This window comes from Falco peregrinus, chromosome 12 (genome assembly GCF_023634155.1).
Source record: "Falco peregrinus isolate bFalPer1 chromosome 12, bFalPer1.pri, whole genome shotgun sequence".
Lineage (NCBI taxonomy): Eukaryota > Metazoa > Chordata > Aves > Falconiformes > Falconidae > Falco > Falco peregrinus.
The window spans coordinates 9,099,195-9,112,045 of record NC_073732.1 but is presented as its reverse complement, the minus strand read 5'-3'; the positions used below and the strand labels follow the sequence as shown (position 1 = coordinate 9,112,045).

General features: G+C 42.5%; 1 protein-coding gene across 1 annotated transcript in view; it reads left to right on the top strand.

Moving 5' to 3' along the window:
• EPHA4 (EPH receptor A4) overlaps positions 1 to 12,487 on the top strand; it is a 107,165-nt gene extending 94,678 nt beyond the window's left edge. Inside the window, 6 exon segments of the mRNA XM_055817483.1 lie at positions 1,160 to 1,309; positions 3,729 to 3,764; positions 3,766 to 3,923; positions 6,399 to 6,554; positions 6,842 to 7,722; positions 9,996 to 12,487. Coding sequence (XP_055673458.1) covers positions 1,160 to 1,309; positions 3,729 to 3,764; positions 3,766 to 3,923; positions 6,399 to 6,554; positions 6,842 to 6,956 — 615 coding nt within the window. The 3' untranslated portion in view covers positions 6,957 to 7,722; positions 9,996 to 12,487.
• The last annotated feature ends 364 nt before the right edge of the window (positions 12,488 to 12,851 follow it).

The following is a 12,851-nucleotide window of genomic DNA, read 5'->3' as shown; positions in this document are numbered from 1 at the left end:
GAGCATCCTATAGCCACACAAGGCACATACTGCTACAACCGCATTGAAAAAAAGCCTGATGCAAAGCCCAAAGAAGCCAGGAGAACCCCTTTTGATTTCACTTGGCTTTGGAACAAGTCTGTATTAAACACTTGCGAGAGATATTAGAACAATAAACCATTAAGCATGCACATGCTGCCCTCAGTTATGGATAAAAACTATCTAGAAGATTGCTGACAAAAACCCTACCAAAATAAACTTAATCAAAAAAGCATAAAAGCAAATGAAAAAGCCCTAAAACCTTTGTTCAGCTTAAGTCATTCCCCAGATGGAACTGCAGGAAACCAAAAGCTCAATTAAAAACACCTTGCATATTAGCATAAACAAAAGAAGAAATCTCTGGCCTGGGATCACTCAGCTAAGGAAAAATCAGATAAACAGGATGGTGTGAGTTCCTTTTAAAACAGACAGTGCAGGACCTCAGTGGCCCAAATCAGATGCCCAGGTTGTTTTATTTGTTTAAAAAGAGGTATTGCAACAAGAGGCAGCTCTCTCCAACAGGTATCAAAAGCAGCCTTGCACCATGGAGTGATGTTGAGCTCCTCCCACAGGGACTGAGAGAGCCCAGAGGCTTGCTTGCCATCTCACATCTCTGGTAGGGGTTGGGATATTGCCCATGGGAAACACCACGGTATTCATAAATCTTCCCAGTTCATCCTCTCTTTATTTTACCTTTTTGAAAAGCAAAACATTTATAATCCCATTTTTCTGAAACAGGCCAAACAGGTCAGACAGGCAAGCAAGGAAATAGTAATTAACAGCATGTACTTATTTGTTTTGTCAACTAAATCTCTAATATATACTTTGTAAAACCCCTGGCTTGTTCTCATGCTTCAGCATAGCCCTAAGCAGAGATCTCTTAGAGGGCTGATAAAAATACATGTAACCATTTACTGGTTCGCCTCCTTGTGACTGGAGAAAACAGATGGGCAGCATTGCCTCCTGGTTGGATCTGACAGTTTTATGGCAAGCAAAAGAGAAAGTGGATGCCTTTTTAAGAAGGATTCTGGAATTGCTTACAGAGAACCATTTTGTATTTTTAATGGCAGCGTAGAACAGTGTCAGACATGCACATTACTGGGTCAGTGACTCAGCCTGTGGTTTCTTTTATTTGTGACAGGGTGGCAAGATTCCCATCAGGTGGACTGCACCAGAGGCAATTGCTTACCGTAAATTTACATCAGCTAGTGATGTGTGGAGCTATGGCATCGTTATGTGGGAAGTGATGTCCTACGGAGAAAGACCTTACTGGGATATGTCCAATCAAGATGTGAGTCTTCTGAGCTTCCTCTTCCTTTTTTCTCCCTCTCTCCCTGCACCTTTATCTCTGTCCTTAGATGTCTGCTGATGTGTTTCTGTGTCAATTGCTATATGGTTACAAGACATTTACTCCACGTTTTTCAAAGGATATCATGGGTGGTAGATTCCTGTTTTCTTAGGGAACCTCTCTGGAACTAAGACTTCCTTGGATCTTGAAGCCTGGTTTATGGTCAGGGGATAGGGGATTCGCAAGGTAGGGCCTATAAATTGTGCAGGTAATTTTTTTCCTTTTTTTAAAATTTTAGGAAAAATATTATGAGCAGTTAAAGTAAGAAAGAAGAATGGGGGAAAGAGAACAAATATATTTAAACTGTCAGATGGTAATACTGTCAAAAGGAGGCAGATTTGAATGTTGATATTAAATCTCAACTTTATTGAAAGTCTTTAAGAGGAAACACTTGAATCTAATGGGGCTTCCTGTTAGGAGTTAATTCTTCAAGCCCCAGCATGCTTATAATTCTTCCAGATGATTTTATTTCTTGTAGGATATCTAAAAGAACACATATGAAATCCCCTTCTGATTATCCGTCAGAGCATCCTTGTGACAATTGTATAGCTGCCCCCCGAGGACATTAAAAAGCAGCTTTCCTAAATGACCATTCTTAAATTATGCATGTCCTGTTTAACCATACCATCTGGACTACTTCAGTGTATTCCAAGAGGGAGCATGCACAATGGCTGCTATTCCAGAAGAGTATTTAATAATAATGCTAATAAGAGCTTTTGCTAATAGAATTTTTATTAAATGAAAAAAAAAAATATCCCAGTGAAAATGAGGCATAGATTATCCATAATTCTTTTCCCAGGGGATTTACAAACATAAAAAGGAAGAAGAAAATGTTAATCTGAATATATGGTCAAGGGAGTGGTTAAGTCATTTTACAAGTCATCTGCTTTCTTATGTAGAGCTGAACATTTTCAAAGAGTGTCTAGATGCGGATGGCATTTAATCTAAACGGGGGATGTAATTTTAATTTCCTTCTGATGTGAAGTGTCTCTTCTGGCACCCAGTCTTGCCTTCCTTTGCTAACAGGAAGTCATCAAGACTTAGCAAGAAAATAAAACACCAGATGTGTCTCGGTTATATCAGGCATGTTTACACAGCACAGTGGAACTCAGTGCAACAAATGCAGAGCAAGCATGTTAGGCTGGTGTACTCTGCTACTGTGTGGTGCTAGACCATGTCAAGAAGCTGGCTTGAACAGGACACTGAAAGCCACTGGTGCCGTCTTTGCATTCTCTTTTTTAGTACGTGGCATAGACATAGCATTTTTTTTTTCCTCCTCAACGACGGTGAGAGCAGTGCTTTTCACAACAAAGCAGAAGTGGATTTCAAATTACTCTCAGCGTCTGTTGAATCAAGAGAAATCAAAAGGATCTACGTACTTTCTGGAGTAGTGAGTGTCACTTCGTTTGAGGTCACTGAATAGCTGCTAATAGTGCAAGTGTATCCCTCGCCCTGTCCTCCCAGTGGATTTTAGCCACTAATTGGACAAACCCAGAATGGAATTTAGTGCAGTTCAGTCTCTGTGCCCTCCTGGTCTCCAGTCTCATGGTGAATCCTGCCAGCAAAGTCATATAAATTAATTAAGATCTGAAGGCTTCTGGGTCATGTCCCTGTTGTATCAGAATTGAGTCCTGGCCACATCGTGTTCTCCTGAGAGTGCTAAGAAACCGTCAGAGTCCTGAACCCTGAAGCCCTTTTTGGAGGGCCTGAAATGACTTTAGCTTGTGAGTTTTTCTGTTTTCTGTTAAATATGAAGCGCATACTTAAGCTGCTGCATTGGACTTCTGTAACTTTATTGATAAAGCTGCACAAAGAATTCCCATCTCTGCATTTCTTGGTTCAGAGCATGCAGTGGTGAGAGAACAGGTTCACTACAAGACCTGTATTACTGACAGAGATGAGCTATCCCAGGAGGAGAGGGAGAAGGGGGTGATCTACTGTCTCCTAAAAATGATGGATAAAATTTCATCTTCAACATATTGAAGCCAAAACTGTGACAGATATTAAAGACTTGCTGTGGAGCGGTTGCTTCTCCAATTCTCTGTCCAACAAGGATAGTTGCTTAATTCTAACCTGGGCTGTTTTGTTATCCCTGTATCCCACGTGCTCTTTGTGATACATTACCCTGCTGTATCTGATGCCTACTTTGGATGCTGTACCCTTTTAGTTTTGAATTGCTGAAGAGCAATGACAGTTCTGAGACCACCAACTGCCTGAGTCTGAGTGCAATTTTCCATGTTGTTTCACTTAATTGTGGATTTGTTTCCGTGCTTTGGATTGCCCTAGGATAAATGATGCTCAGCTGGTAGATGTGAGTAGTGTCTGATGTTCTCTAATGTCTTCCTAATTGTGCCATTTATAGGTTATTAAAGCCATTGAAGAAGGGTATCGGCTGCCACCCCCCGATGGACTGCCCCATTGCTCTCCATCAGCTGATGTTAGACTGCTGGCAGAAGGAACGCAGTGACAGACCTAAATTCGGACAGATCGTCAACATGCTGGACAAACTCATCCGCAACCCCAACAGCCTGAAGAGGACAGGCAGCGAGAGCTCCAGGTCAGCTGGGCTTTGGTAATGCTGATGTACGAGGGAGCACAGTGGAGGTGACAGGCAAACCTGCAAGTCACCTAAACCTCTGCGCTGGGCTGGAGGCGCGCTCCGCAGCTCTGCAGCGCCAGACTGTACAGCAGATGTTGCACCCTGCAAGAGAGCAGAGGGGTCGTGCTGGCACACTGCTGAACCCTGCCAGGCACCCCAGACTCTCCTAGCTCTGTGAGAAGGAAATCAAGTGAGCAGAGCTCTTGTATCACACCAACACTACCCAGGTTTAGAGCACAGCTTTAAGCCCGTCCTGGAAAAGTTCTGATGCTGGCAAGCTCAAAGTTTGCTGCGTCTTTTCCCTCTCCCCTCCAGTGAAAGGGCTCGAACGCGTAGCCTTAATGCAGCGTAGCTAACAGGAGTGATGTGGTTTTCTGCAGGAAAAATACATCACCAAGTTTTATAAACCCTAGATCTGTGTAGGATTTGCAAATGAGTATGACGGCATTACAGCCAACGCCTTGCAGACATCAGGAAGGTGTGGATTAATTTTTATGTGAATTTGAATTTAATTTTGTGGAAAGCCAGTTTCATGTCTCCACCGATCCTGCATTACGTTTCTGTTTTTTTTTTGTTTGCTGAGCATGGTATACCTGGTACGTGCAAAAGAAGTATGGTAGGAAGGAAACTCCCAGAGTTGTAGGGTAAGCCCAAAATATCTTTGTTGGGACAGATCAGCAGTTTGTTTAAGCTGGTGAAGCGCTGCTGAAGTAATAGGAGCTTTACTACTTTACACAGGGTTTGTTCTATTTTTTTCAAATGTCTTTGCTTTGTCAGGTAAATTTGCTTACAGCAAAGATGGAGCTTAAAAGAAAAGAGGAAGATAATGGGAAAATATTTTTCAGTAGATGGGAAGGTACACAAATATCCATCGGGCAATACAAAAATAAGTTTCTTGAATTAGTGAAGGAGTAACAGAGGTTCTGTTTCAGCTTCCAACAGAACAGCATCCTGGAAAAAAGCTTTTTCCATTTTTAAACCTGTAAGTTCCTTTGTGACTCTTGCTTACAATGTGCATTATCAGAAGATGGATTATTAACCCTGTAAGGCCACTATCACCACATATCTCCCGGATTTCCCTAATTGCATTGGTAGCCTGGCAAAAATGTATCCACCCTTGAGGCTTAAAAAATTTACATGGTGAGAATCACAATATGGTCTGCTGTGGTAATTTGATTTGAGAATCACAGTATGAACTCCTCCATTTTGCTTTCTTTCCAATGTACAGGTGCTCTTTGAAAATGGATAGATTTTACAAAAGTTAATAGCCTGTTCAAGGTCATTTTGTGTGTGTGTGTGTGTAAGTTAATAGCCTATTCAAGGTCATTTCATGTTCATGGCTATTTAGAGATCTTTATTTATCTTCTCTTTGGAATATGATTTCCAAATATGTGTATAATATTATTAATATATTATACAACATTATATGTGAAGCATAATTATATATAATTAGGTTGCCATCATTGGTCTTGTGTTAGATAGTACAGCAAAAGATTTGTACCCAGTATTACCAGCACGTACTCGGTGCCTTAGGCAAGACATAACTATGCTATTGCACACCTAATCTTTGATGCTCTGCATTTTCAAATAAATTGCTGAATGATAATTGTTTTGGTTGGATAGATAATAGTAATTTATAATGGTTTAATGAAACTGTGATTTACAGTATACATGAAATAATAAATGAGAGATTAATAAGAGAAGGAAATTTTGTAAAAATAATTATTCACAAATCTGTGCAAGGGAAAATGAGAAGCACATTCCACCGTGGAAACAAAGATCAAAGCTTGCATGATTCCCGCCACTCCTGGCACACGCACTGGTCAGGAATGGATTGATTAAAGAGGGGATTAACTCCCTGCTGTCCTGAGTTTGATTGAATGTACTGAGCATGCCTGTGAACCTGGCTAGAAATGGGATTTTTCTGAACCCGCCCTGAGTTTTGCTCTCCAAACCAGTCTGGCAGGCTGTGAGCTCCCAGTTCCTTTGCACATACTTCAGCAGTGTTTCTATAGTTGCGGAGCTGAGGTCTGACACATGCAGGATTGGCAAAGTTGTGCATTGCTGCTTCTGAGATACAGACCCAGTAGGCTGAATGCCTTCCAGCATTGCCATCTTCTTTGTTTTTTGACGTAAAAGCATTTTCTATGAACTTGGTTGCATCTGAAGTAGAAATTGTAAGCAGCATTGTGGTTCGAATTAGATCTGAAAGCAAAAATGGAAACCTAAGGTCAGATTCATTCTTAGCAAAAATTGGCCTATTTGTGTTTTGTTAAGGTTCTTGCATTGACCTATGTTGTTGTGCAGAGAGCCACCAGTCTCGCTGGGCACAACGTCTTGCCCCTGCTTTCCCTAATCGTTGGGGATAATTTGGTTTGCGATTCATGATGCAGCTGACACCATTTCTCTGTCCTTTCACTGTTTGGCATCCAGACCTAGCACAGCCCTGCTGGATCCCAGCTCCCCCGAGTTCTCGGCGGTTGTTTCTGTCGGTGACTGGCTCCAAGCCATTAAAATGGAGCGATACAAGGATAACTTCACAGCTGCCGGCTATACCACCCTAGAGGCTGTGGTGCATATGAACCAGGAGTAAGTATTCAGCGATAGAGCAAAAAAACTGGTAAATCTGGATTTAATCATCCTCTTTTGCTTTATGCTGCATATCATTACACTCATTAAAGGAATGGAATGCCTTTCATTTGGATGGAGGATAACTTTAAAATGCCTCCACAATGCCTTCACTTATTTAATTAAACATTTCTGTACATCTGCCTTGCTTTTGCTGTGTTGCTTGTGGTTGACGCTTAATATTTTTCTCTGCACCAGCATCTGATCCACGGTTCTCAGCCCCCTGCTTCTTCTCTTGCTTTCCACAGTGACCTGGCAAGGATTGGGATCACTGCCATTGTGCACCAGAACAAGATCTTGAGCAATGTTCAAGCAATGCGCACCCAAATGCAACAGATGCACGGCAGGATGGTTCCCGTCTGAGCCAGTACTAAATAAACTCAAAACTCTTGAAATTAGTTTACCTCATCCATGCACTTTAATTGAAGAACTGCACTTTTTTTACTTCGTCTCCTCGCCCGTCGAAATAAAGATCTGCAGCATTGCTTGATGTACAGATTGCGGAAACCGAGTGTGTGTGTTGGGAGGGGGGCCTCCAGAAATGACAAGCCGTCATTTTAAACCAGACCTGGAACAAATTGTTTCTTGGAACATACTTCTCTGTTGATCAACGATATGTAAAATACATGTATCTATATAAATATAAAGTCACATTCAAGTTTTGATGCTATGTTTGCTGCCAGATACTGTGCTTAAAAAACAAAATTACTTTCCTTCTCCCTGTGACCTGTAGGATTACAACCATAGTGTTTTATTTGTGGGTGAAACCACCGTTGTGCATCTTTCACTGGAATGAAGAATCTGCCCTAGGATATTTTTTGTGGACTTGATGCATCGCTGATACCTTGCAGAAACCTCAGTGAGAATATCAGTTGGCTAATCGGTGCCTGCTGATTTGTGATCTACCCATTTACGGGCTTGAGACATGAAATGACCCACCTTGTGGATTACTGGGCAAAACTGGACTTCTGGGGAGATTATTGGCAGTTGTTGTGCCGTGCTGAAGCCTACCACTTAAAGACATTTTGTGAACATCTTGCCGGTAGTCAGCCGTGACAATCGTGGCTGTGGAGCTTTCAGACTTCTTTTCTCTTTCAAGAAGCGATTCTCTTTGCCACATGGAGAGAAGGTCAGTGGATGTACGGTGTCCAACACGTTCATAGTGCTTTATTTCTTAAACTGTGCTAGGATTTCATCGCTGTTGGAGGGAAAAAAAAAAAAAAAGAGTAGTGCTGTGGTATGTATTATTTGGGGTTCCCAGCTGGTTTGTATGAACCTGTGCTGGTTTCCCAGACTAATCGCTGAGTGTTTCTCATTGTTTTCTCTATCTGATGACTGAAAATTGCACTGTTTCAAACCCTGGTCTTGCTGTCAGGATGTTGTGTGCAGACAAGGTGTAGGAGTGTGTCTTGGGGTGCACTTGGTTCAGTGCTAGGAGCTTTGGACACGTTTCACTTTGGACACGGCGATCCAGTCTTAGCGGCTGTGGGAATCAAATTCACTTTTGAAACCAGCCCCGTAGGCTGGATTATCAAGGCAGCTGTGGGTGTGAGTGCCAGGTGTGGGCGGCATGGCTAAGGTCTAAGTGCCCCTCTGCAAGTACGGCAAACAAGGTGGAGCATGAGCTGCTTGAAGAGCTGCCCTTCAGCTCCTCTTAGGAAACAGATGGAAAGTTGAGTGCGTGAAAGCATCCCCTGGGTTGCTAGGTGGAGGGGACTGCGACAGGAATGTGATTGTCCTCAGTAAGGTCACACAGGACAAAGCTTTTATCTGGTAAAGCTCTGAACACATTTAGGCTTGAATTTTATTTATATTAAAACTTTTATTACTCTTTTTGAACAGAGCGTACAAATTAGATTCCTTTTGAAGTCCTTTCGAGGACCAAAGTTATGAGAGGAGCTTAGAAAAGAGACAGGATCAGGCCCACTTATGCCGTGCTGGGTATGAGAAAGGTTTTCATGACACATCCTCTAGAACAGATGTCGTGTTTCAGCTGTGCCAGGCACAATGTCAGAAAGGTGGTGCTAAGACTGGTTTTTTTGTCTATAGTATTTTGGTCCCACTCCACACCTGACAGCAAATTCAAAAATTATTTAGTGGCTTTATATGTCAGATTTTTTTAATAATTTGCTTTTATTCTAAATCCAAAAGAGCTCACTCAGTTGGACAAGTCACACTTACCATATCGTCACTCACGTCAGTTTTTGTCACTTTTAACAATAACTTGCTGATTTTAACCACTTAACTCTCCCTCACCCCCAACTTTCTCAGAGAACAACTTGTTCAGAATATGGGATGCTAAATGTGGATCCTGTCAAGTCATGACAGCTTAGTAAAAATTGTTTTGCGGTATTACTTGTAAAAGCTTTTCCATTTCAAGAAATTTAAGATTTCTTTAAAAAAACTACTTAAACCGGCATGTTTAAATTCATTTTGCCAGGCAACATAAGAAGTGATTACTCATTTTAAAGACCTGACACTCGTGTACTTTCAGCAGCAAAGGTTATTTTGCTTCTTAAGTGCAGAAAGTCTTGAAGTTTCCTCTTGCTGTAAATCTGTTGCATTCTGTTGAGGTTGTCTTTTTGCACAAAACCAAAATATACCCAATTTTCTGGCCTGTTTGTAAAATTGCTTTCTTGGAGTCTAGTAATGGTAATTCAAAACACTCCAATATTTTCCACACAAAGTGAAAAACTGTGTCCCTGTAGAGTGAAAACTGTGAAGGCAGCTCAGATGCCAGGTTTTCAGAACTGCCATTGATGGTTGTGTTCACTGTGATAAAATATGGCCAGTGAGGGGGCATCCGTTTGAATGTGATTTTAGCTGGAGGAGAGTGATTTAAAAAAATAGGTGGCACAGAAATGTGTGTGTGTGTGTGTGTATATATATATATATATATAAAAAACCCATACCTGTTTATAAGCTGTGTCATGGAAGCAAGGCTTTGAAATAGTGTGAGGGAAAGGAAAGGAACAAGGAAGGTGGAGGGTTCTCACCCTTTGAGACCTGCTGGCTGTATCTGTCTCGCTGGCCGGAGCAGCCGGTGGGAGCACGGCGATGCGCTGCAGCCTCCTGCCTTTGATGTTCAGCCACCCGCTTGTGCAAGAATTGCATCTCTTCCTACTTTCTCCTGCGTCCTTTTCAAAATCCTTCTCCCCTCACTGGGGAGAGGTGTAATTCCATGAACCTGCTGCCGTGTCCCCTCTTCATGGAGGCAGAGATGAGTTCAGGTCTTTGCCTGTTCTGTGAATCAGCGATTCCACCAGCCAAGGAGGCGCTGGCTGCATGGAGCAGCACTTCTGCTGGGGAATGGGAGAGGAGGCAGTTGGGCAGCTGTCGTGTCTCTCTTGTTGTGGGAATCAAAAGAGATTTTGAATATATTTGTGTTTTCTTTTTGTGCAGGGAAATCAGATTTTGCTTTTCATGGCCTCACAGCCCGTCCTATTGATCATATTGACCAGGGAGGAACATAGACTAGACATGAAGCCTTCTGGATCCACAGTTGCGTCTTCCATAGCACTGATTCTGGAAAACACACGCTGAACAGCCATCAGTCCCTGAAGAGAGTGTGACTTTTACTTTCTCTTCTTCTTTTTTTTTTTTTTTTTTTTCCATGCCACCCACTCCATTTTTTTTTTCTGCTTTGAGAGATAACTAACTCGTTAAGACTCAGCACCCAGTTGTCACTTGAGGAATGTACTGTCAAAGCCCTGCAGACTTCTGGATATTTTTTTTTCCTCCCCTTCTGCTTTCTCTTCCTACCTTCAGTTTTATTTATATATTTTGTTATTTTCTCTCCTCATCCCCCTGGCTGTCACTGCTGCATCTTGGACGAATGCAGATGACGGAGCACTACCCATCCTACCATGGACACCAGGCCCGGTGCCGCAGCAAAGAACCCAGTTCCTGTGAGCTGCCAATATACATTGCTGAAGTGACATTTTACACAAAACGTGCCATTGCAGTGATATGAATATATTTTTTTTCCTTGAATGGATAATGGATTATTATCTCCTCTGAAAGGTGCGTATGTGTGCTTGTGTGCCTGTGTTTGTGTGTGAGTCACCTCGTGTGTAGAACCGCCTGTGAATGTGCCGAAAACACCTCTGGAAGCGCAGGAGTTCCCTGCCATGTGAGAGCAGGCCAGTAGCTCGTGTCTGCAATGGTAGCAAGAACACACACATTAAAAAATGTTTAAATTTCTGTATCTATAGGTGTATCTTTTAGCTGCCACACTAACCTTAATGAGTAGTTCTGCAGCCTGAGACGGGACAATTTCAAGTTAGTTTTGGAGTTGTGGATTACAGGATCTGTAAGGGTGCTAAAGATTTTCCTAAGTGTCATTTATTTGTACTAATACCCTGTTCATGATCAAGACCGACCAATTTCTCAATGGCAAGGTGATGGAGGCAACACCTGCATATCCATCCACTGGTAACCCTGAACGGAATTCTTAAGTAGCCTTTTTTACCTGCAAAAAGAGGATTTTAGAGACTTGTTGAATGCGAATAAATATATGCAATTCTTCCATTCACAGAAGCACCTTGCTCTGTGTGCAAGCTGTGAAAACTTGTAATAATTGAAACACTTCATTTGCTCCCAGCACAGTTAAGGAACAAAAATGCAACAAGACCTGTAAGGTTACAGTAGTTAGCGAGAGTTGTGAAATGTGTCCTGTTCCTCGTGCGGGTGATGAGGAGCTGGTGAAGCGCAGTGGAAGGCACTCTTTCTTCCGTGGCCTGAGGAACAGTGCTGCAACTTGCTGGTACTACCTAGAGAAGCTTTCTGTGTTTGGGGAATTCAATGTTAACCTAGTGTAAGCGAGTCTGAGCGGAGCTGTGCGCTAGAGCCCAGGGCGCACTGGGTATTAAGAGTGGGGCAGGTGATGCTCCCCGATTGCTTCCTAGCCACAGGGGGCTGGTGTCTGCCGCGGTGCCCAGTGCAGCCCAGCAAACTGCTGGGGGACAGGGGTCGCTCCCACAGGAGCTGTGAAGCGGTGTCCCCAGGTTGCTCCTGCTTCCTCCGCTCTGCCCTCCTCACCGACCCTCTGCGCTCATCGTTAACCGCGGTGCAGCCGGCTCTGGCGCAGGAGGAGCAGCAGGTCTGTGGAAGGCCAGCGAGGGCACCCGCGCTGGCGGTGGCAGCCAGGCATGGTCAGGGCGCCGGGAGGTGCCAGCCACGCCACCCACCATGGGCCATCGCCGCCTGCTCTGAGCAGAGCTGGGGTGCAAGGAAAGTGGGTGCTGCAAGGAAAGTGGGTGCCCCGGCACCGCTTCCCTTGGGGGCGAGGTTGCCACCAGGACTGTCTCGCACGATAAGGCTCTACTTGTTAAGAAATTGTCCTGCTCACACACCACTGGTTGATGTTTGTCCGGGTTTCTTGCTGTACTAATTTTGTGATGGATCTTATGTATTGAAAATATATATGTATAAAATACAAAAAACTGGTTAGTAACCAGTAAATGGGACTTAAAAAGCAGTATTTTTCTTTTATGTGACATTTTCATAACCAGAAAAAAAAAAAATCTGAAATACTAATCAGACAAATAAAAAGAGAGTGCATTTATTTTTTTGTATCACTGCAAGTGTGTTGGAATATGCAAGGACTGTGGTTAAAATTAGAATGTATGAGGCATATTATAATTTAGTTCATACTGAAAAAATCTAACAGCATTTCTTGGTTCGTGCATTTGAACGATCTCTGGGTTAGATATATAGATTTTTCTATTTTGTGTTAATTTGTAATTTTTTTCCCCCTCCATGAATTTTAGGTACACATAACTTATGTCATTTATTTATGGTCTTTTATACCTAGTTTGTAAAATTGTAAAATAGAAAACAATGCAAACATTTGCATTTGAAAATAATAAAGTAGTTGCTGTACAAACCTGAAACGGACTATTTGTAATTATTGTATTTTTTTTAATGTAGTGATTCACCCACAACAGATATGAATACAGAACTCAGAATAATAATCCTGATGTTTGCCCCAAAGAAGTTAATTCTCTTCAGCACATTTCGCAGGAACGCACTCCTGAAGTTCATTTAAACTGTGTAACTCCTACATGTACCTTAAAGCAAGTTACTTTTTCTTGTTACTGTTCGGGATTGTGTGGTGTGCTGGATATTTGTAGTGTGTGAAGGATGCTGCAGTCAGGCTGACCGTGTTAATGATCTCAATGATTTTTCATTGGAGACCAGGTAGTATCCGTGGGCGCTGTGCCTGAGAAAAACCTGCAGGATCATAATGTTGTTTCA